Source organism: Grus americana, chromosome 2 (assembly GCF_028858705.1).
Source record: "Grus americana isolate bGruAme1 chromosome 2, bGruAme1.mat, whole genome shotgun sequence".
NCBI lineage: Eukaryota > Metazoa > Chordata > Aves > Gruiformes > Gruidae > Grus > Grus americana.
Genome location: NC_072853.1, coordinates 1,028,668 through 1,050,121, shown reverse-complemented (window position 1 = coordinate 1,050,121; position 21,454 = coordinate 1,028,668). Strand labels below are relative to the sequence as shown.

Genomic DNA, 21,454 nt, shown 5'->3' with positions numbered 1-21,454 from the left:
GTGCATGGGTGTGTGGGTGCCTATAGGGGTACGTGAGTGTCTATAGGGCCAGGTGGGTGCCTATAGGTGGTGTGGGTGTCTATAGGGACAAGTGGGTGTTTATAGGGATGCATAGGTGTCTATAGGAGGGGGGCGGGTGTCTATAGGGGGTATGCATGTCTATATGGGTGCAGGGGTGTCTATAGGGGCTGTGAGTGCCTATAGGGGTAGGGGGTGTCTATAGGGGTGTCTATAGGGGCTGTGAGTGCCTATAGGGGTGCAGGGGTGTCTATAGGGGTCATAAGTGCCTATAGGGGTGCAGGGGTGCCTATAGGGGCTATGAGTGCCCATAGAGGTGCCCAGAGGTGCCTATAGGGGTGTCTATAGGGGTTATAAGTGCCCATAGGAGTGCAGGGGTATCTATAAGGTGCCTATAGGGGTGTCTATAGGGGTTATAAGTGCCTATAGGAGTGCAGGGGTATCTATAGGGTGCCTAGAGGGGTGCAGGGGTATTTATAGGATGCCTATAGGGTGCCTATAGGGGTGTCTATAGGGGTGTCTATAGGGGTGTCTATAGGGGTGTCTATAGGGGTGTCTATAGGGGTTATAAGTGCCCATAGGGGTGCAGATGTGTCTATAGGGGTGTCTATAGGGGTTACAAGTGCCCATAGAGGTGCCCAGAGGTGCCCATAGGGCTGTCTATAGGGGTTACAAGTGCCTATAGGGCATCTATAGGGGTTATAAGTGCCCATAGGGGTGTCTATAGGGGTTACAAGTGCCTATAGGGTGCCTATAGGGTGCCTATAGGGTGCCTATAGGGGTTATAAGTGCCCATAGGGTGCCTATAGGGTGCCTATAGGGTGCCTATAGGGGTTATAAGTGCCCATAGGGGTGTCTATAGGGGTTACAAGTGCCTATAGGGTGCCTATAGGGTGTCTATAGGGCATCTATAGGGGTTATAAGTGCCCATAGGGGTGCCTATAGGGGTTACAAGTGCCTATAGGGTGCCTATAGGGGTGCCTATAGGGGTTACAAGTGCCTGTAGGGTGTCTATAGGGGTTATAAGTGCCCACAGGGGTGCCTATAGGGTGCCTATAGGGGTTACAAGTGCCTGTAGGGTGCCTATAGGGTGCCTATAGGGTGCCTATAGGGGTTATAAGTGCCCATAGGGGTGCCTATAGGGTGCCTATAGGGGTTACAAGTGCCTGTAGGGTGCCTACAAGGTGCCTATAGGGTGCCTATAGGGTGCCTATAGGGGTTATAAGTGCCCATAGGGGTGCCTATAGGGTGCCTATAGGGGTTACAAGTGCCTATAGGGTGCCTATAGGGGTTATAAGTGCCCATAGGGTGCCCATAGGGTGCCTATAGGGGTTACAAGTGCCCATAGGGGTGCCTATAGGGTGCCCATAGGGGTTATAAGTGCCTATAGGGTGCCTATAGGGGTTACAAGTGCCTACAGGGTGCCTATAGGGTGCCTATAGGGGTTATAAGTGCCCATAGGGTGCCCATAGGGTGCCTATAGGGGTTACAAGTGCCCATAGGGGTGCCTATAGGGTGCCCATAGGGGTTATAAGTGCCTATAGGGTGCCTATAGGGGTTACAAGTGCCCATAGGGTGCCCATAGGGTGCCCATAGGGGCTCACGGCTGTCTGTCCGTAGGGTCTCTCCAGGGCCCTGTCCCCGCCCGGAACGGTGCAACCGACGGACCGGACCGGGCCGCTTCCGGGGCCGGGCCCGCTTCTAGGCCCCGGTGTCGGTGTCAGGCCCCGGTGTCGGTTCCAGCCCCGGTACCGGCTGTCGGGATGCGGCTGTTACCGGTGCTACGATTGCGGCTCCACCCCGGGGCCACCGGAGCGGCGGGGCCCGGTGTCGGGTACCGGCAGGGGCAGAGCCCGGGGCCCCGCACCCGCGAGTATTTCTACTACCTCGATCACCAGGGCCAGGTACCGGTAACCGGGGGAAGGGGGGGACACACGGGGACGGGGGACACGGTGGCACCGGGGGGGGGGGGGGGAAGCGGGAGCAGCCGATCCCGGGGGGGGCGGGGGGGGGCGGATTTTGAGGCTTTTTCCTGCTTTTCCTCAGCTTTTCCTGGACGACACCAAAGTCAAGAACTTCATCACCTGCTTCAAAGGTACCGGGACCCCCCAAAAAACCCCCAAACCTCCCCCCCCCCAAAAAACCCCCAAACCTCCCCCCCCAAAAAAAACCCCAAACCTCCCCCCCCCAAAAAAAAACCCCAAACCTCCCCCCCCAAAAAAAACCCCCAAACCTCCCCCCCCAAAAAAAAACCCCAAACCTCGCCCAAAAAACATCCCCCAACCTCCCCCCCCAAAAAAACACCCCAAACCTTGCCCCCCAAAAAAAACCCCAAACCTTGCCCCCCCAAAAAAACATCCCCCAACCTCACCCCCCAAAAAACATCCCCCAACCTCCCCCCCCAAAAAACATCCCCCAACCTCGCCCCCCAAAAAACCACACCCAAACCTCCCCCCCAAAAACATCCCCAAATCTCCCCCCCAAAAACACAACCCCAAACCTCGCCCAAAAAACATCCCCAAATCTCCCCCCCCAAAAACATCCCCAAATCTCCCCCCCCAAAAACACCCCCCAAACCTCACCCAAAAAAACACCCCAAAACCTCCCCCCCCAAAAAACACCCCCAAACCTCCCCCCCAAAAAACGCCACCTTCCCGCCACCCCCCCCATCACCCTTAATTAAGATCCAATCCTTAATTAGGGTCTCCTCCCTAACGGGGGGGCCAAGCCCTTGGCAGCGGGGTGGGAGAGGGGGGCACCCCCCAACTCTGGCACCTCTGCGGGTGGCGAAATCACCACCAGGTGCTATTTGCATATTAATTACCTCATTAATTAAGCAGCTCTTGCTTTTAATAACTCCCGTTTGCGCTTCCCGGTACGGTAATTCCTCCCGAGCCGACTGCTCCACCAGCCCCTTCCCAAAATGAAATCCGGTTAACGAAACCCCCCACCCCGCAGATAATTAACCCCCTCCTAGGGTTAATTAATTAACCCTAGGAGGGGGTTAATTACCAGGGATTAACGAGCCGCTGTCTGTCCGTCCATCCCGGCAGACGTAGGGTTCCTCACCTTCTTCTTCAAGCGGCTGGAGCCGAACCGGAGCGGACGTTACGAAACCGAATTCCCTTTCCTCTCGCTCTGCGGTCGGGAACGGAATTTCCTCCGGTGCGACGATCGTCCCATCGTCTTCACCCAAATTTTGCCGGGTTCCGGTGAGAATCGATTCCTCTCCTACTGCGGCGGCGGCGAGCGTCTGGTTGTACCATTTCAACCAGAAAGTTTAGTGGTTTTACCGGAAAACGGGCGGCTTTATCATCCGGCACCGGCAAAGGCGGGTGGCGTGGGTTTGGTGCGCTCGGCGTTGGCTTTCGAGTGGAGTCCCGGTTTCGAGTACGGTCGGGGGCCGGCGCAGCCCCCCACTCATTTTGTCTGGGAAGGACGGCGCTACCGGCTCACCGAAGAATTGCTACCGCTGCTTCGTGCCGGCACTGGCTGCGCCGGGGAATCCCCGGCTGTCCCGGTCACCCCACGTCAGGGCTGAGTTTGGGGACCCCCCCCAACCGACACCCCCACACCGAGAGGACAAGGGGCGGCCGGAGCACTGGGCTCGCCGCGGCGGGGCGGGTGGTGCCGCGGTGACCGAAACCCTCGTTAATTGATGAAAAACAAAGAGCTTTAACCGCGTAGCCGAGCTGTGCCGTTTCCTCACCCCAAAGCGCCGAACACTTGGGGTACAGGGAGGGGATTTGGGGGGGACCGCGGCAGGAGCACGCGGTTATTGTAGGGTCTGCCGGTAAATAACACCGCAGTGATGGTTTCTGCCGGGACTCTGCTCCCTCGGCAGTAATTTATTAACCGGTCTCCCAGCGTTAATTAATCAGCTTAAGGAGAGCCTGGATGCCGATGCGCCCGCAGCCAGCACGCTGTCCCGGTGACGCGTGGCACCGCCGGGCGTTAGCGGTGGCACCGGGTGCCCCCGGTTGGGGCTGACGCTGGCGACGCGGCGACAACAAAAGGGAGAAGGTAACAGAAAAGCACCGGGATGAGGAGGAAACACCGAATTTGGGGAGGAAGGAGGGGTTGGGCGACACCGGTTCGCCGGGTGCCGTCGGTGGGACGAGGGCTCCGAGTTTCGCCCGAGCTACAAGGCGAAGTAGTCGAGGGCACCGTGCCGGCAAAGGCTGGTGGTCCAGACGGCGTCGGCTCTGCCAGAGCTCACCAGCATCCGGCGCAGCTCGGCGCTCACCGCGGCAAAACGTTCCTCATCCACCGCGTCCTCGAAGAGGCGGCTGGAGGCGGAGGGCGGCCAGGTCGGCTCCCGGCTGTAACAATCCACGGGGTACGGATAAACCACCAGATGTAAATCCGGGAGAACGGCGGTTTTCCGTAACAAAGTCTTGAGTCCCGGCGTGGAAACGGGATTGCCAAAAAGTCCCAGGCAACGGAGGCGAGAGCAACGGCAAAGCGCCGGCAGCAGAACCTCCAACCGGGCGTCCGTCAGCCGGCACTCCATGAGGTCCAGGTGGAGGAGAGAGGCCGCGGTTTCCTCCAGGAGATGCCGAAGAGGTTGGAGAAGATTCTCGGAAAAATCGTGGCCGCTCAGGTCCAACTTCTTCAGCACCGGAGCGTGGAGGCTTTGGGAGAGGAAGGTGACGTCGCCGGGAAGGAGGTAGCAGAACGCCAGCTCCAGGCTTTCCAGGGGAGTCTCCAGGTCGCTGCCGGGGGGGTAAATTGAACCGTGAGACCCCACCGAGGCCGTCACCGTGCCGGCTGCGAGCCGGGAGGGAGCCCCCGCCAGACTAAACCTCGTATTAAATCTCCGACCGAAGGAACGGGGACGGTTCCCGTATTCCCGGAGGAATCGGCGGCAAACCCACCCGGATCCCAAGCACCCCCCCGCCATGAATTTTCGCGCCACGGCATGGAAAAAAAAAAGTGGGTCGGGGACCTGCTCCACCGGGAACTTACCCGAGAAGCTGCCTCAGTTTCCCCGAAAGCCTGGAGGAACCCAAGTTGAGCTCCTTGAGGCACGGCAGCCTCCCCAGCTGCGCGGCGAGGCGCCGGATGCCGGCGTCGGTCCCCGCGGTGAGCCGCCGCACGTCGACGTTGCTGTAGGGCAGCTTCAGGCTGAGGAGATCGGGGAATCTGGTGAGGTGCGGCAAAACCGCGCAGAGACCGGCCAGCCCCAGGTTGTTGAAGCGCAGATCAACGCGCCGCACGCCGGCGGGTTCCAGCGATTCCAGCAAACTCACGGTGCCAGCGGCGGAAAGCTCCTCGGCGTGGAAATCCCGGCATTTGAGGCGCAGGGGACCGGCGGCGGCGGCGATCTGCAGGGCGTCGCGAAGGACGCTGAAGGACGTGCCGTTGACGAAGAGATCGGCGCGGACCTCCACGCCGACGGGTCGCGGTGCTGCCGAAACGCCAGATGGACCTTTGCGCCGTTTGGAGCCGCGTTTCAAACATTCGTTTTGGTGTTTGGAGACCTCGATGCAGGCTTTGGCCAACGCCACCGTGCCGGACCAAAGACTCATCCCCTCCGGGCCGCGGTCGGTGTCACCGTCCTGGAGACCCGTCATATCCAGCACCCGCAGGCGGCACCGGCTCTCGCTGGGCGAGGAATAAAACGGTGAATAAACGAGCAGGAAAAAATCAGAGAACCGAAACAACCGCGCGGCCGGTTCCCGGCAGAGCTACGGCCAACCAGCCTCGAGGCGGGGTGAGGGTCGCGGTCCCGCTTTCCTCCCACGTTTTCGGCGCACAAAACAAACCCGGTGCCGACCTATGGATTCCTCCCTTCACCGCGGTCGGAGCTCACGGCACCAAAACGAGCATCGTCACCTCCGTGTGTGTCCCCCCACACCGGGGAGAGGAAAAAACGGCTCCTGCTCATCCCGGTGAAATTCGGCAACCCGGTACCCACCTCGTCCCGCGGCAGGACTCCTCCAGCGCCCGGCGGAGATGCGCCACGACGGCCAAGATAACGGCCTGGATACATAATTTGCTGGATTTTTCCCCAAAGAGCGAACGACGGTTACGGTGAGCCAGCAAGCGCCGAAAGCTGAGGACAGGGAAGGGCCACGATCCCACCAAATCCCGCAACGCCAACGTCCGTCCGTCCAGGAACGCGGCTTGGAAGAGGACGGGGTAGAGCTCGGCGGGGAGAAGGTCCATGGCGCGGCGGGCGCCGGGGCGGTGACTCACCAGCCGGCGGGCGCAGAGGAAGACGAGGGAGTGCATGGCGCCCGGCCCTGGGGGCTGTGGGCAGAACGGGGTGGGGGTGGATGGAGGTTTGGGGGGGGCGGGGGGGAGCGCTGGGAACCCCCCTCACACTGCTGGGGGTTGTGGGGGGCAGAATGCGGCCCCAGGGCATCCCCTAATCCAGACACACACCCCCCCAAAGGTACTTTTGCGGGGACTCTAGAGGCCCCATAAAGGTGACACTCCTAAACCAGCCTCCCTAAACCAGCCCCCCCATCACCCCTAAACCAGCACCCCACATGACAAGGACCCTCCCAGCACCCCTAAACCAGCCCCCCTCCCATCATGGGGACCCCCCCCCAGCCTCCCAAACCCAGCTCCTCCATCCCAGGGAACCCCCCAGCACCCCTAAACCAGCTCCCTCATCCCAAGGCCCCCCAGCACCCCTAAACCAGCCCTCCCCCATCACAGGGAACCCCCCCAACACCCCTAAACCAACCCCCCCATCACATTGATACCCTCCCCAGCACCCCTAAAACAGCCCCCCCCATCACGGGGACCCCGCCAGCCCCTACAGCACAGGGACACACACCCCCCCAGCACCCCAAACCCAGCTCCTCCATCCCAGGGAACCCCTCAGCACCCCTAAACCAGCCCCCTCATCCCAAGGCCCCCCAGAACCCCTAAAACAGCCCCCCCCCATCCCAGGGACCCCCCCTCAGTCCCCCCAAAACCAGCCCTCCCATCCCATTAACCCCCTCCAGCACCTCTCACATAGCCCCCCCATCACAGAGACGCCCCAGCACCCCTAAACCAGCCCCCAGCACCCCAAACCCAGCCTCCCCCCTCCCCGGGACCCCCCAGCACCCCTAAACCAGGGCACCCCCCCCCCAACATGGCGGCCCCCTCCGGCCCCGCCCACTCACCGCGCGCCCGCAGCCCCCCACTCTACGCCGGGCCCCTCCACTGTCCCACTCCCGCCGCACTTCCGGGCATGCGCGTTACCGCCCAGCACCGCCTCGCACCAATCAGCGAGCTAGATCTACCAGAGGAGGCGGGCCCAGCGCCGTTCCTTGGCTACTCCCGCCCTCCTCGCCTTCTCATTGGTTTTTACTGACGTCCGTCAGTGTTCCCCCTCTTCCCATTGGCTGAGGCGCGGCGGGAGCGGGAGGTTCGCTCTCTCGCCGCTCTGAGGCCTGGACGCCCGGGAGGTCCCGAACCCCCCTCGGGTGAACCGGCCCCGGGGAACCGGCCCCGCGCTGGGCCCCATGGAGCGGCAGCGGGAGGTGAAGGCCGTACTGAAGCAGTGGGAGGCGGCATTCCTCCGGGAGCGGCAGAGGAAGCCCACCCAGGTGCCCGGGAGCGGCGGCGGGGGGGTGGAGGCCTGTGGGAGAGGGGCCCTTCCCCGGCACCGAGCCCCTTTTCCCAGCCGGTTGTTGGCGGTGAGCTCGGGCCTGCACCAGAAAACCTCACGGGCGTCCCCCGGGTTGGGCTTCCCCCGTACCGGGAGCCGGTTTCCCTGGGTTACAACAGTCCTCTCGTAATACAGTAGCAGCAAATAACAATAATTTGGGTTTAGAGCCCAAAATAACGATTTCTAACGCGTTTGCCTTGCAGGCCGACATCGAGGCGGCTCCGGAGGGCACCAGACGTGAGTCCCAGCCGTGCCCCCACCCCAGGGGGATTTTTGGGATCCTGGGTGGAGCTGTGGGTGCTCCGCGGGTGGGGGTAACCCCTCACACCGAGCCGGATCCTCGTCATCGGGGTGGTTTGACGTCAGACGGAGGGGTTTTGGTAGCGCGTGTTGATGCAGGAACGACCAGGGGTTTTCGGTAAGTACCAAACATGCCAAAAAAACCAGCTTTGATCTCTCACAGGGCTCTACAAGGAGTACAAGATGCTCAAGCAACAGAGAGAAGAGTCGGATCCTTCCCGGCTCGGCTCTTCCTGCCGGGAGACCTCAACCACGGAGCAGGTACCGGAGAAACCCCCGCTTCAGCCGTGGGTTTTGTCTCCAGGAGCCGCGAATCCTCCAGTCTCACCCTTGATGCGAGCGTTGTGGGTGTTGTAGGCAACACCCCGCTCGTCCCACCTGCTTATAAAGGGGTTTATTTGATCTTTTTAGGGGAAAGTTGCCTAATTACGCTGTTTAATGCTTATTTTTGAGTTAGTAGATGAATAACGCGCCCCAAACGCAGCATTTAAGGACACCGTAGGGGTGGAAAATCGAAACGCCTGCGATCCCTCCCATGCTTTACGCTTGCTAGCATCCGGGCAGCTGAAAGTGTGGGCTCGTTTTAATTAGCCTCTTAACGAGGCAACAGTGGAGCCAACCCCTGTGCTTGGGGTGAGGCGTTAAACACCCCAGAGCTGCATTTTTCACCCCAAAACGCACAGGATGTGCTTCCCGCAGCCAAAAAATGCCACAGTTTGATAACGTTGTGCCTGTTCTCCAGCTCCTTTCTCCTCTCAGAGGTATCAGGACTCTTTGTGATAGGCTTCATAGATTTTGGGGTTAAAAGTTTGGATTTAATGATTTAAAGTGTCATTATAGGCACCAGACTCTGGTTGTTGGGGCGCACACCTGAACCGGCAACAGAAAAACCAGGAGCAGAGCCGTCGCGGCAGCGGCGTGCCAAAAACCTCGGCGCAGTACTACGGGATGAAGCTGAAATCCAACCTGGGAGCTGCCGGGAAGGTCAGGGCCAGCCGGGGATCCACGCTGCAGCGCAGAGAGAAGCTGCTTGTGCCCTTTTTTTTTTTCCCCCCCCCCCCTTTCTCTGGCAGCTCCGAAATCACAGCCCCCTCCTGCCAGAGCCCCCCAAAATTGTAGCCCCTTCCTGCCAGAGCCCCCAGTGCTGTTAGCACAGGGGGGAGCTGCAGGGCAGGGAGCACCCCCAAACGCTGGCAAAGGTCCCGTTTGGTTTGGAGGTGGGGTAGGGAGTTTTGGAGGACGATTTGACCCCCGTCTGTCCTTTCCCCCCCTCTGCAGGAGACACCCCTGACCCCGAGGAGAACCCCGATTCCCAGGAGGAGCGTCCCCAGGCTGCGGACAAATTTGGGGACAGGTGACAAAGCCACATCTCCGGCGGAGGCTTCGCAGAGCGAGGGAAACGAGCCGGGAGATCTCATCCTTCCTCCCTCGGTGTCGGGGTTGGCTCCCATCATCCTCGCCACGGGTTTGAAGCCGTCTCTGCCGCCGCCGAATAAATTCCAGCAGCTGAAACGGACGGTGGTACAGAGACTGGGCTCGCTGGATCCCGCCTGGCTGCGGAGGTGCCAGGGGACACCCGGGGACGAAGGGATGATGCCGGGTGTCACGGAGGAGGGGGAGCGGGGAGAGATCCCCCCAGAGAAGGAGGGAGGTGATGGGAGGCCGTCAGCAGGAGACTCCGGGAGGAAAAGGCCGTGCGGAGACGGCGCAGAAGATGTGGCGGCCACCACAAAGCTCAAGCGGTGTCGCCGAGGCTCGGCGGAGGGAGAGTTTGGCGCTGCCGGCGGGCTGAAGCAGAGCAAGGAGGAAGAGGAGGAGAAGGAGGAAGAACGCGTGGGAGCCCAAAAGGAGAGCGAGAAGATGTCGGATCCCTCGGAAAACATCCTCGGGGAGTTCGAGGAGGAGAAACCCAGATCCACCCGCAGAGCCGTCGCTGCCAGGTAGGTTCTACCCGGCGATGCCCGCTTGCCGGCAGCTCGCTTCAAACCCCCGCGGGGGCTCTGCCCGCTCCTGCCTGCGCTGGGTACAGGCAGGAACAGGAGGAGGGGAAGATGGGGACCCGATCACCCCCCCCGACACAGGCAGTTGGGGGTTCCTGGCCAACCTCTCTCCCCGCAGAGCGCTTCCGCGGAGCGGCGACAACTTCGTCAGGCTTAACCTGAAGAAGAAATCTTACGTCCGAGGTTCCGCCCTGCGGGGAAATCGCCTTCGCAAACAGGTAAACGTCCTGCCCGGCGGCTGCCCCGGCATCTCCCGTGGCATCACCAAAAATCTCCTATTGGACAAGACCTCCAAACCCATTTCCAGTCAAATTTTAAATTTATCCACTCCAGGATGACTTCAGAACTCTTCCAACTCTCACTCACCTTTGTGTTATTCTTTGAATTTCCGTATTTTACCTTTTAATTACTTTTTCATTTTTTGGTCATCCCCAGCTCTGTGATGGCATCGCAGAGCGGCTCGGTTCCCTGCTGCCTGACTTCTCAGCCTTTTCAGCTTCAGCTCTGTAACAAAAGCTTGGGATTTTTTTAATATCTCCCCCTAAATTAATATTTTGGGTGAAATCCTTCAGGATCATCTCAGGAAGGTGACACAAATTGCCTTTATTTTTAAAGCTCGGTGTGTTTATGCAGCACTTTGGCAAAATCCCAGCGCCGGGGCGAAGTAAAATATAATAAAATAGACTTTTTTTTTTTTTTTTTTAAATAAAATTATAAAAGTAACTGCAGACGGTCCCGCTTCGCAGGTGCGGAAGCAGAAGTGGCTGAAGAAAGCGGAGCGATTCGGAGGAGGCGGCGGATCCGTCGACCGATGCTCGGACGTCTGCTTCAGGTGCGGCGAGACGGGGCACTGGGCATCTGCGTGCCGGGGCCGAGGTAAGGCTCCGAGCGCCGGATTACGGGGTTTATTTGGCAAAGCCGTACGCCGGGTTTGGCTCTGGCTGTGCCGGAGCTGAGGCTGGAGGATGGGGAGAGCAGCGATCGGGCTTTTCCACCTCCCTGCAGCTTCCTTTCGGTGTTGGTTTTGAGGATTTTCAGGGATAATAATTTGCAGGAAGAGGGTGAAAAGATGAGGTGGGTTGTTTTTTTGGTTTTCTACCGTGGATTTAAGTAGAGAAGGGACTCGCTTCTCGCCCGCAGAGACGGCTGCTGGCCTGCTGCCGGAGGAGAGCAGCGTCGCTGATGAAGAGGAGGAAGCTCCCCTGCCCACGCTGGAAGAAGTGGCCCGGAGAACCAACACCGTTTACCGAGAACTCTCCGGTGAGGCCCCGGTGATTTGTGGATTTACCTCGCTCTCCGCTGACACGCTGTGGCTGGCTCTGGGATGAACTCCTGGAGACGCGGAATCGTTTCCTTTTTTTCCCCGTTGGAAGTTTGTGCTCCCGGGAGGGTTTGCTTAGGATCCAAAGCTGGTTTCGGCACCCTGGGTTTATACCGGGACGCGTTTCTGCCGGGAACACCGGCCCTAAAATACAGGCAGGCTCGCCGCGCTCGCTCCTGGTGGGTCGGAAAAGCTTCCTGCGGGTCCCGACTGCTGCCTTCCTTCACGGCAGAGAGCGGAGGCAGCAACCGGGAAAAATCCGAGACTTTGGAGGCGACGACGACTTACCTGGATATCCAGAGGCCGGCGTACGAGCCGCCGGCTCCCCCAGCGCCCGTGGAGCCCCTCTACAGCCCCGAGCCGGAGGGGAAGGTGCAAGGTACGGCTCCCCGCGGCGCTTTGAGCGGGGCCGGGTGGGTTTGGTCCCTCCGGTCCCCTCCTGCCTGGGTGTCGTTCTCCTGCAGAGACCCCAGCGGAGGTGTTTGAGGCTCTGGAGGTGTTGGGCTACAGCTCCTTCCGCCCGGGCCAGGAGGTGGCTGTCATGAGGATCCTGTCAGGTGGGTGTTTCCCCCTCCCTTCCTCCATGATTTTGGGCTTTCCGTGATCCCCTTTCCCGTGTGGGGTGACCGGATTGTCCCCGAGCAAAGTCCCTGACCCCTTGTTGCGCCAGGCTTGTCCACGCTGGTGGTGCTATCGACGGGGATGGGGAAGTCCCTCTGCTACCAGCTCCCCGCTTACCTCTACCACAAGCGTTCCAAGTGCATCACCTTGGTGGTCTCCCCGCTGGTGTCCCTGATGGATGACCAGGTACCGCTCGGATATCCCGGTTCTCCCACCCCGACCCCTCTTCTGATGCCGCTGGGTGCTCCCGTGCACCCAAAACGGGGAGATGGGTGTCCAAGGGGGGGGTTCCCCCCCCGCCCTCAAATCACTGGAGGCTACTGTAACCGCGTGGCTTCGCTTCCAGGTCTCGGGCTTGCCGCCATGCCTGAAAGCCGTCTGCATCCATTCCAACATGACCAAATCCCAGCGGGAAGCAGTGATGGAAAAGGTGAGGGACTGGGGGCTCCAAACTCTCCGGGGAAGACCTGTGCGTGATCCCGGTGAAGGCAGTGCCGGATGGCGGCAGTGCCAGATCCCGGCTAGGCCGTTCCCTTGGGAGAGCGTTTCTCCGGTGTTCCCGGATCCGGTGTTTCCCGTAGGTGAGGCAGGGCGAGGTGCAGGTGCTGCTGCTGTCCCCCGAGGCCCTGGTTGGGAAAAGCGGATCGGGATCCGGTTACCTGCCCTGCGCCGATCGTTTGCCGGCCGTGGCTTTCGCCTGCATCGACGAAGCTCACTGCGTCTCCGAGTGGTCCCACAATTTCCGTCCCTGCTACCTGCGGCTCTGCAAGGTGCGGGGAGGAGGAGGAGGAAACCGTCGGGGTGAGGAAGGACGTCAGGCTTCCGCTTTTTCTTGAGTTTTTTTTTTTTTCCCCCTCCTCTCGGCAGGTTCTCCGGGATCGCCTGGGCGTACGCTGCTTCCTGGGGCTGACGGCAACTGCCACGCTTGCCACGGCACGGGACGTGGCCCAACATCTCGGCATTCCGCCGGAGGAAGGGATAACGGTGCGCTCCGCTGCCGTGCCTCCAAACCTCCGCCTCTCCGTCTCGATGGACGAGGACAGGGATCAGGTAGGGACGAGGATGGGTTTAAATAAACTGGATTTATCGTCGCGCCGGGTTCAGGGCGGATCTTTTAGGAGAGAAGGTTCCCCAGCGCTTTTGGGGGGGACCTTCGCCCCCTTCTCTGCCTGCAGGCCCTCGTCTCCCTGCTGCGGGGGGAGCGTTTCGGGTGCCTGGACTCCATCATCGTCTACTGCACGCGGCGGGAGGAGACCACTCGTATCGCGGCGCTTATCCGGACCTGCCTCCAAGGAATGCCGCTCAAGGAACCCACCGGAGCCGGGACTCCAGGCCGGGACGCTGCCGAAAGGAAGAAGGGAAAGGGTAGGCGGCACGGCTTCGCTCTCAGAAAGGAACGTGAGTCCAAAACGTTCCATCCGGAGAATCCCTAGGGAACGAGCTGTGCTTGTGGGACTCTCCACGGAGGTTTTTTTTACCTCCCGAAATCTGGCTCCATCAGCCGCTTCGCCCTGGCGCAGCGCGTTTATCTTCCCCCGCCTGCGTCAGAGGCTTTGATTACCTTTTTTTTTCTAGCGACAGCCGATAACGATGGCTGCTTATTACCTCTCGTTAATAAACCTCGACGTTGGGTTTGGTGCGCGGGGAGCCTTTGTTGTACAGCTCTCTGGGATTTTTCTCCCCAAACCTCATAACTGCGACTCAAAAATCTTTATTCTCCCTCAAAAATCCTCAACGTGGATCCGTGGCTGAGCTCTGGAAGCGTTTGGCCCCGGAGGATCCTCTCCCTCGCCTGCTTTGTTTGCCGAAGCTGGGAGAGTTCGTGTCATCCCGCTTCCAAACCAGCCGGGGCTTGACGACTTCTGGCAGCTAACGAGGAACGCGTACTCCTTTTCCTGGGGAGCAGCAGCCCCGCTCCTGCCCGCAGCATCCCCTGGCCAGGGCCGATTTCTGCCCAGGCAGAGTTTCCTGCTCGTTTCCATCCCTAGAAATTACATTTTTCACGCCGCAAATCACTAATTAAACCCCGTTAAATCCTCTCTCCCCTCTTTTCTTTCAGCAAAGAGCGGCCGCCGCCCGCTGAAGTGGATCGCGGACGCTTACCACGCCGGCCTGTCCGCTGCCGAACGTCGCCGCGTCCAGAACAGCTTCATGAGCGGCCAGCTCCGCGTGGTGGTGGCCACGGTGGCCTTCGGCATGGGATTGGATAAATCGGACGTCCGTGGCGTCGTCCATTACAACATGCCCAAAAATTTTGAGAGTTACGTGCAGGAGATCGGTCGGGCCGGGCGAGACGGTGAGCCGGCTCGTTGCCATCTCTTCTTGGACCGGGAGGTAAGGCCCGCTGGCTGGGGTGTAGGGGGAAAGTGGTTTTTTTAGGGTTTCCCCTCAATTTGGGGGGGTCTTCCACCATCACTTCCCCAGGGCCGGGATCTCCAGGAGCTGCGGCGTCACATTTATGGCGACACGGTGGATTTTTTCACCGTCAAGAAGTTGGTGCAGATGGTTTTTTCTCCCTGCAAGTGCCTGGAGCTGCACCGGAAGCACCAAGACATCGTCAAGGTGAGGAAGGGGGCTGCGGGCCTCGCTCCCGTGGCTTTGCCAGCTAATTAACGAGTTAATAAACGAGCTAACGGGGTAGAAAACATTTTAATTATTTCGGTTCCTGTGTCGGGAAGCTAAATCGGGAAGTTTTGGGAATGCCAGAGCTGCGGCGAGGCAAGTCGCGGTGTAGGATCTGGCCGAGAACGGGCAGGAGGGCGGTTGGGCTGTCCCAGAAGAAAGGCAGGAGCCTGCCCGTCCTCGTCCCGGTGACGCCGCGCCACGTGCCGCATCCCTGGCAGGAAGGGGAGGCGGAGGACGCCGAAATAGCCGATCTCTCGGAGGAAGACGTCGACGCGACGAGGCGGAGCGAGCGACGAGCGTGCTACAAACACGAGCGAGCCGTTCCCATCCAACAAACCGTGGAATCCTTGGACATGTGGGAGGAAGGTGAGGAAGAGGGGGATAACGGGACCTGAGTGTAAGGCTGACGGAGGTTCCGAAGGGATCGGGATCCCTCCGCAGCTCCCCGCTCTGCTCTCCCACAGGCATCGAGACCCTCCTTTGTTACCTGGAGCTTCACCCGCGGCGCTGGCTGGAGCTGCTGCCTCCCACCTACTCTTCCTGCCGGCTGCTGTGCTACGGGGGACCCCGGCAGCTCCGGGCTGTGGCACGGAGGTTAGAACCGCGCCGCGGTGTTCCCAGGGGGCGGCCGGAGCTCCCGCGGCGTGCTCTCTGCCGGGTGGGAGCCTCTCCGCGACGCTGGGATCTGTTGGAGGTAAAAATGAGGCTCCAAACTACGGCGGTAGCGGGTTTTTGGTGTCTCCTGCTCTCAGTTCTCCCCCCGTCGCCGTTTTCCTGGCCCGGGAGCGCCTGGCGGGGAGGGACCACGGTCACGCCAGCTCCCTGGAGTTCGACGTCGTCTCGCTGAGCGACTCCATGGGTTGGGAAGTGCCGTTGGTGAAACGCGCCCTGCGCCAGCTCCAGTGGGATCCGCGGTTGCGGCAAGGTACCGGAAGGAGGAAATCCCTCCTGCGCCGTCGGCGGCTGGCCGGGGGGTCTCGGTAGGTGCTAGATCTTGGTGGACGTCAGCTCAACCAGCTCTTGGTGCCATCAGATGGCCGCGGCGAAGGGAAGAGCGGGGTCCTGGTGGAGTTTGGAGACCTGTCCTTCCACCTACGCGCCTACGGCGACCTCACCGACCAGGAGCTGGACTCCGTCTGCGATTTCCTCCACCGACGGGTGATAGCCCGGGAGAAGACGGCTCTCGACCAGCTCCGCGCCTGCTTCCAGGCCTTCCAGAGGTGGGAGAAGACCACCCAACCCCTGTAACCCCCTCTCCGTGGTGGCCCTACGGTTGCCCGCCCTCCCATCCCTCCCAGTTTGGTACTGGGAAGGGAGGAGGTTGACACTGGGGTGCAGCGTGGCCTTCCAGACCTGTGATCCTCACCCCGAGGATGAGGAAGAGGAGAGGAGCTCCCGCCTGAAGGCTTTGCTCAGCGACTACTTCGAGAAGGAGCCCGTTGGAGAACAGGCTGAGCCTGGCTGTGAGGAAGAGGAGGAAGATGATCTCGGCGATGCTAAAGTGAGCAAATCCGCTTTTACTGGGAGCTGCTTCGGGTTCCGACCATTGCCCGGCGTTTCTGGCACGCGGCACCCCCGGTTTAGATGAGGTCGAGGATGGGTTTGGGGTGAGGAAGAGGAGGGACGCACCTCCCCCCCTCACCCCACCGCGTCCTTTCCTTCGCAGCTGCGGGACTGGGAAAGCCAAATCCGCGCCGACATCCGCCATTTCCTCGCCATCCGCCAGGACGAGAAGTTCTCCGGCAGAGCCGTTGCCCGGATATTTCACGGCATCGGTAGGAGAAGGTGGGGGGGGGGGGTGGCGGGTCAGGTGCCAAATTGGGCTTTTTCTATCCTGCCCTGGCTCCTGCCTGTCCCTGCCTGTCCCCTTCCTAACCGGGGGCTTCTCTGCCCGTTCCCCGCAGGCAGCCCCTGTTTCCCTGCCCAGATCTACGGCCGCGACCGCCGGTTTTGGAGGAAATATCTCCCCTTTGACTTCCACCAGCTCGCCCGCCTGGCCACCGAGGAGATCCTGGCCAGCAGGTGAGGGCAGGAGACGAAACGGCGCGGTCACCTCGCCGCGTGACGAGCACGGGCTCGTTTACTGCCTACATGCGCCCCTGCCTGCTCCTGCCTTGCCCTGAAGCTGCACGAGAGGGGCCAGGGAGGCCAAGCGCTGCCCTTCCCCCGGCTCCGGGGCTGCCTGTCCTGCCTGTCCTGCCTGCCGGGGGGCTGCCTGCGCTGCCCGCGCTGAGCCGGCGGGGATTTTTATCTGGATTTTATCAAGGAATTAATAAAGGGCACCAACCTTTACCCCGTCCCTGCCTCCACTTTGCTGCCTGCGCCCAGGGAATCATGGGGGGGGAGGGGGGAGGCTGTTGCCATGGTGATGTGGAGGTGTTGTTACTATGGCAACGGCAGGGGAGGTGGTACTGGGTGGGGGGAGGCTGTTACCATGGCGATGGGGCGGTGGCTGTTGCCATGGTGATGCAGAGGAGGCTGTCACCAACCACGGAGGGGGGTCCATCACCGTGGCAACGGGGGGGTGATGGGGACATGTCACCGTTGCCATGGTGATAAGGGGAGAGGGTGTCCGTTGCCAGGAGGGTACCGGGGTCCCTGCCCTCACCGCACCCAGCAGGCTGTGACCACCCCGGCACCCCTGTGTGCCACCGCAGCTCTGGCTCCCTGCCTGCTCCCTGCCCGCTCCCTGCCCGCACCGCCCAGCGAGCACCCGGCTCTTGGGGAGCCCTAGGGAGGATGAAGCCCTTGACCCCCCCCAAAAAGCAGTTTGGTTCTTGCCGCCGGCAGCTCTCGGCTAACCGAAACCATCCCAGCACGGCTGGGGTGCGAACTGGTTTCCAACTGGAGGACTTCACGCCCCAGTTTCCTCCTGGCGCTGGGCTCCGCGCCGTCCCTCCCCGGCGTGGTGTTGTCGGCAGTTCGGGAAGGTCGCACCTTGCCAAAACCCTTTTAAACATTAACCGGTGGAGCCGGGCGCCGAGCCCGTGCCGTCCCCGAGGAACGCCGGCACCGCGCAGCCTCCCCCGTCCCTCCTCCTACGCCATCCCCAGAGGAAACACCGGCTCACGGCACGACCCGCGGCACGGGCGGTAAAAGCCGAGGGCTGGCCATAGCGCAGGAGCTCTCCTCCTCATCCTCTTCCCTTCAGGTTTTCCCGGCGTCGTACCGGAGCAGGGAGGCGGTGAGGGGACGCCGGTAGCCGGAGCATCAGGGAGGGGTCGGCAACGATTCTCCAACCTTCTCTCACCAGCGCGTCTCGTGGTAAACGCCGACGGTGAGACCTACGGGAGCCGGTGGGCTTGAGATGCAGCCGGGGAGGGGGTTGGGACCCTCTCACCACGGTGAGACCCTCTCACCGGGGACCAGGGTGGTCCCCAACAACCACGTCCCCCTTCACCCACAGCACCCCCCCCCCCCCGCCATGACCCTGCCCTGGGCTCTGCTGCTGCTCGGCAAAGTCCTGGCACAGGATACGGCCGACCAGGGCTGCCTCGTCCCGCCGGCTGGTGAGTCCCAGCCCTTCGCCCTTCCTCGCGTCCACGAGGTCGCTCCCGGTGAGAGGAATCCTCGCTGGGACGCCCCGGTGATGGGTTGACACCCCCCAGCTTATAACGCGGCGCTGGGGCGGCCGGCCAGCCAGTCGTCCGTCTTCGCCAACGTCAGCATCGCCACCAACGCGGTGGACGGGAACCGGGACGGCGTTTGGCAGCACGGCTCCTGCGCCCGCACGCTGACGGAGCGGGAGCCGTGGTGGAGCGTGGACCTGGGCGGGCGCCGCGCCGTGGCGGCCGTGGTGGTGAAGAACCGGCAGGATTGCTGCTGGCACCGGCTGCGGGGAGCACAGGTCCACGTCGGGGACGCGCCGGCCGAGCGCGGCAGGGACAACCCAATGTGAGCCGAAGAAAACGGGAGGGTTTGGGGGGCCATCACCACCCCATCGGTGCCGCAACCTCCTGAGCCCCGTCTCTTCCTTCCCGGCAGCTGCGGCACCATTACAGACGCTGGCCCCGGCTCGCTCAGCACCGTCTGCTGCCAGGGGTTGCCGGGTCGCTACGTCACCATCCTCATCCCCGGCCGGGAGGACACACTGGTGCTGTGCGAGGTGGAGGTGGTGCTGCACGGCTGCCTGCCCCTGCCCGGAGGTGAGGGGCTCCCAGGGGGGCGGTGGGGGGCCGGCAGGGCCGGAACCGGAGCCGGCAGCCTCACGCCATGCTCCCTCCGGCAATTCCAGCCCCCAACGTGGCGCGGGGCCGTGCCGTCGCCCAGTTGTCCACACTGAACGGCATCAGCCTGGCTGCCAACGCCGTCGACGGCAACGGCGACGCCAACTGGGAGCGCGGCTCCTGCGCCCACACCGAGAAGGAGCTGGAGCCTTGGTGGCACGTGGACCTGGGCCACCGGCACACCATCTACGCCGTCACCATCACCAACCGCCGCGACTGCTGCTGGGAGAACCTCCTCGGCGCCCAGGTCCACGTCGGGGACTCCCTGGCCAACCACGGCAAGCGTAACCCCGTGTGAGTGGGGTCCCCGGCGAGGTCCCCCACCGTGGCATGGGACTCTCCCACCAGCCGTAGCCGTGACGGTTCCCTCCTGGCAGCTGCGGGGCCATCTTGGACACCGGTCCCGGCTCCACCAGCACCATCTGCTGCAACGGGCTGCCGGGTCGCTACGTCTCCATCATCATCCCCGGCCGGGAGGATTTCCTCATCCTCTGCGAAGTGGAGGTGACGGCACAGAGCTGCGTCCCCCCGCCCGGTGGTAAGGACTGAAAGACCCCCCCGGCAGGGAGCTGGCACATGCCGGATGGCCACCAGCAAGCGCTGGCCTCCCCCGGCCCCACAGGGTTGATTTGGTCCGTGCAGCGCCGGGGGAAGCGGGGGGCGTGGGGGTCCCGAGGTGGGGCACAGGGATGTCCCACGTGTCCCTAAGCTGGCGGCACGTCGGTGTGCCAGGATGCGGTGCAGGGGTGACGGGAGGGACAGTCCCCTGCGCCAGCTCTGTGCCGGTGGGGTGATGCCCGGCCATGGGTCACCGCTGGCAATGAGCGCCTGGAGCCGGCGTCACCATCCCGTGGCGTCCCCCAGCCCAAAACCTGGCCCTGCGGCGCCCGGCGGCACAGTCCTCCACAGCCAGCCAGGCCGGCAGCGCCATCAACGCCGTGGACGGGAACTGGGATGGGAACTGGCGGCACGGCTCCTGCTCTCAAACCAAGAAGGAGCCGGAGCCATGGTGGACAGTGGACCTGGGCCGGCGCCGCACCGTGGCGGCCGTGGTGGTGAGGAACCGCCTGGATTGCTGCTGGCACCGGCTGAAAGGTGCCCGTGTCCATGTCGGGGACTCCCTTGCCGGCCACGGCACCAACAACCCCGTGTGAGTGCCACCACGCTGCCCTCCCAAGTGCACGGCTGCTTCGGCGCTCACCCACCCTGACCCCCGTCCCCGTCCCTGCAGCTGTGGCACCATCACAGACACCGGTCCCGGCTCCACCAGCACCATCTGCTGCCGCGGGCTACGTGGCCGCTACGTCACCGTTGCCGTGCCCGGCCGGGAGGAGCGGCTGAGCCTGTGCGAGGTGGAGGTGGTGGAGCAGGGCTGCGCCGTGCTGCCCGGGGGTGAGTGGGCCAGGGGCGGACACTGGGGGGGTCTTTCGGGGACACGTCACCCCCAGCCCGGCCATCCCCGCAGCCCAGAACGTGGCCCTGGGCCGCCCGGCCACCCAGTCCTCGGTGCTGGACGCCAGCAGCGTCGCTGCCAACGCCGTTGATGGGAACCGGGACAGTGACTGGGAGCGCGGCTCCTGCGCCCACACCATGGAGGAGCCGGAGCCGTGGTGGCGCGTGGATCTCGGCCGCCGGCACATCGTCTATGCGGTGCTGGTGAAGAACCGCCATGACTGCTGCTGGGAGAGGCTGAAGGGTGCTGAGGTCCGCGTCGGTGACTCCCTGGTTGACCACGGCCGCCATAACCCCGTGTGAGCCCCCAGACCCATCACCACGGCCGGGACCCCTGTCGGGACCATACCGGCTCCTCTTCATCCTCCTCCTCCCCCTCCCAGCAGCTGCGGCATCATCACGGATGCCGGCCCCGGCTCGCTCAGCACCATCTGCTGCCACGGGCTTCATGGTCGCTACGTCTCCATCCTCATCCCCGGCCGGGAGGACGCGCTGGTGCTGTGCGAGGTGGAGGTGATCCGGCAAGGCTGCGCCGTGCTGCCTGGAGGTGAGCTGCCGGCAAACCCCCACCCACCCCAGGCACCCCGGCACCCACCCGCCCACCCACTCTTGGCAATTGCAGCTCCCAACGTGGCGCGGGAGCAGCGGGCGACGCAATCCTCCACCTCCAATGGCTCCGGCGCCGCGTCCAAGGCGGTGGACGGGAACCGGGACGGCGTTTGGCAGCACGGCTCCTGCAGCCACACGCGGCGAGAGTGGGAGCCGTGGTGGAGCGTGGACCTGGGCGGGCGCCGCGCCGTGGCGGCCGTGGTGGTGAAGAACCGGCAGGATTGCTGCTGGCACCGGCTGCGGGGAGCACAGGTCCACGTCGGGGACGCGCCGGCCGAGCGCGGCAGGGACAACCCAATGTGAGCCGAAAATGGGAGAGTTTGGGGGGCCATCACCACCCCATCGGTGCCGCATCCTGAGCCCCGTCTCTTCCTCCCCGGCAGCTGTGGCATCATCACGGACGCCGGCCCCGGCTCGCTCAGCATCATCTGCTGCCAGGGGTTGCCGGGTCGCTACGTCACCGTCCTCATCCCCGGCCGGGAGGAGCAGCTGGCGCTCTGCGAGGTCGAGGTCTACAGCGTCTTCCCCGAGCTCTGAGAGGGCACCGGGAGGTGGGACCCCATCAGTGGGTTCCCCCCCCAGGGGACAAGGGGACCGGAGGCATGGCCAAAGCCACCCCACATCACCGGGACACCCGGGGTCGGTGCCGGGACACAACTGGGGGGGATCC

The 21,454-nt window shown here is 62.6% G+C and overlaps 4 protein-coding genes across 13 annotated transcripts; 3 read left to right on the top strand and 1 right to left on the bottom strand.

The window, feature by feature from the left end:
• Window positions 1-1,667: 1,667 nt before the first annotated feature.
• On the top strand, window positions 1,668-3,696 carry C2H8orf82 (chromosome 2 C8orf82 homolog). The gene is made up of 3 exons (XM_054814753.1): window positions 1,668-1,922; window positions 2,065-2,113; window positions 3,072-3,696. Exons 1-3 carry the CDS (start codon window positions 1,782-1,784, stop codon window positions 3,557-3,559), a joined length of 678 nt encoding a protein of 225 aa, XP_054670728.1. The 5' UTR covers window positions 1,668-1,781; the 3' UTR covers window positions 3,560-3,696.
• Window positions 3,697-3,830: 134 nt separating this feature from the next.
• Window positions 3,831-7,231, bottom strand: LRRC14 (leucine rich repeat containing 14). Of its 2 annotated transcripts, XM_054814752.1 has the most exons (5): window positions 7,143-7,231; window positions 5,939-6,273; window positions 5,271-5,625; window positions 4,987-5,145; window positions 3,831-4,733 (listed from the first exon to the last, which is right to left on the bottom strand). In XM_054814752.1, exons 2-5 carry the CDS (start codon window positions 6,253-6,255, stop codon window positions 4,281-4,283), a joined length of 1,284 nt encoding a protein of 427 aa, XP_054670727.1. In that variant the 5' UTR covers window positions 6,256-6,273; window positions 7,143-7,231; the 3' UTR covers window positions 3,831-4,280. The 2 variants fall into 2 exon arrangements, with proteins under 2 accessions (XP_054670727.1, XP_054670726.1); XM_054814751.1 differs by having other exon boundaries at window positions 4,987-5,625; window positions 7,143-7,230.
• A 35-nt stretch (window positions 7,232-7,266) lies between these two features.
• RECQL4 (RecQ like helicase 4) lies at window positions 7,267-17,737 on the top strand. 8 transcript variants are annotated; one of them, XM_054814733.1, is made up of 25 exons: window positions 7,345-7,568; window positions 7,834-7,867; window positions 8,094-8,191; window positions 8,771-8,914; window positions 9,209-9,870; window positions 10,049-10,148; window positions 10,677-10,806; window positions 11,050-11,190; window positions 11,484-11,630; window positions 11,716-11,808; window positions 11,922-12,058; window positions 12,219-12,302; window positions 12,454-12,642; window positions 12,740-12,922; window positions 13,048-13,270; window positions 13,932-14,206; window positions 14,297-14,434; window positions 14,716-14,863; window positions 14,962-15,091; window positions 15,250-15,422; window positions 15,531-15,717; window positions 15,836-15,998; window positions 16,164-16,272; window positions 16,402-16,519; window positions 17,649-17,737. In XM_054814733.1, exons 1-25 carry the CDS (start codon window positions 7,485-7,487, stop codon window positions 17,683-17,685), a joined length of 3,927 nt encoding a protein of 1,308 aa, XP_054670708.1. In that variant the 5' UTR covers window positions 7,345-7,484; the 3' UTR covers window positions 17,686-17,737. The 8 variants fall into 8 exon arrangements, 7 of the variants coding, with proteins under 7 accessions (XP_054670713.1, XP_054670712.1, XP_054670708.1 ...); XM_054814734.1 differs by having other exon boundaries at window positions 7,346-7,568; window positions 11,071-11,190; XM_054814736.1 differs by having other exon boundaries at window positions 7,346-7,568; window positions 13,048-13,237.
• LOC129202275 (uncharacterized) lies at window positions 17,638-21,451 on the top strand. 2 transcript variants are annotated; one of them, XM_054814746.1, is made up of 12 exons: window positions 17,638-17,774; window positions 17,904-18,006; window positions 18,106-18,391; window positions 18,482-18,642; window positions 18,732-19,017; window positions 19,101-19,261; window positions 19,588-19,873; window positions 19,955-20,115; window positions 20,189-20,474; window positions 20,562-20,722; window positions 20,798-21,083; window positions 21,168-21,451. In XM_054814746.1, the coding sequence occupies exons 2-12, from the start codon at window positions 17,922-17,924 to the stop codon at window positions 21,319-21,321; spliced, it is 2,313 nt and encodes a 770-aa protein (XP_054670721.1). In that variant the 5' UTR covers window positions 17,638-17,774; window positions 17,904-17,921; the 3' UTR covers window positions 21,322-21,451. The 2 variants fall into 2 exon arrangements, with proteins under 2 accessions (XP_054670721.1, XP_054670720.1); XM_054814745.1 differs by having other exon boundaries at window positions 20,559-20,722.
• Window positions 21,452-21,454: the final 3 nt, after the last annotated feature.

Coding starts and splice junctions, on each gene's coding strand:
- RECQL4 (XM_054814733.1), top strand. CDS start 7,485: ATGGAGCGGCAGCGGGAGGTGAAGGCCGTACTGAAGCAGTGGGAGGCG. Junction 11,631..11,715: donor GCCGGAGGGGAAGGTGCAAG/GTACGGCTCCCC, acceptor GTTCTCCTGCAG/AGACCCCAGCGGAGGTGTTT. Junction 12,303..12,453: donor GGGAAGCAGTGATGGAAAAG/GTGAGGGACTGG, acceptor TGTTTCCCGTAG/GTGAGGCAGGGCGAGGTGCA.
- LRRC14 (XM_054814751.1), bottom strand. CDS start 6,255: ATGCACTCCCTCGTCTTCCTCTGCGCCCGCCGGCTGGTGAGTCACCGC. Junction 5,626..5,938: donor GAGTCCTGCCGCGGGACGAG/GTGGGTACCGGG, acceptor TTCCTCGCCCAG/CGAGAGCCGGTGCCGCCTGC. Junction 4,734..4,986: donor AAACTGAGGCAGCTTCTCGG/GTAAGTTCCCGG, acceptor CCCCCCCGGCAG/CGACCTGGAGACTCCCCTGG.
- LOC129202275 (XM_054814745.1), top strand. CDS start 17,922: ATGACCCTGCCCTGGGCTCTGCTGCTGCTCGGCAAAGTCCTGGCACAG. Junction 20,116..20,188: donor CTGCGCCGTGCTGCCCGGGG/GTGAGTGGGCCA, acceptor CCATCCCCGCAG/CCCAGAACGTGGCCCTGGGC. Junction 21,084..21,167: donor CGCGGCAGGGACAACCCAAT/GTGAGCCGAAAA, acceptor CCTCCCCGGCAG/CTGTGGCATCATCACGGACG.
- C2H8orf82 (XM_054814753.1), top strand. CDS start 1,782: ATGCGGCTGTTACCGGTGCTACGATTGCGGCTCCACCCCGGGGCCACC. Junction 1,923..2,064: donor ACCTCGATCACCAGGGCCAG/GTACCGGTAACC, acceptor GCTTTTCCTCAG/CTTTTCCTGGACGACACCAA. Junction 2,114..3,071: donor CTTCATCACCTGCTTCAAAG/GTACCGGGACCC, acceptor CCATCCCGGCAG/ACGTAGGGTTCCTCACCTTC.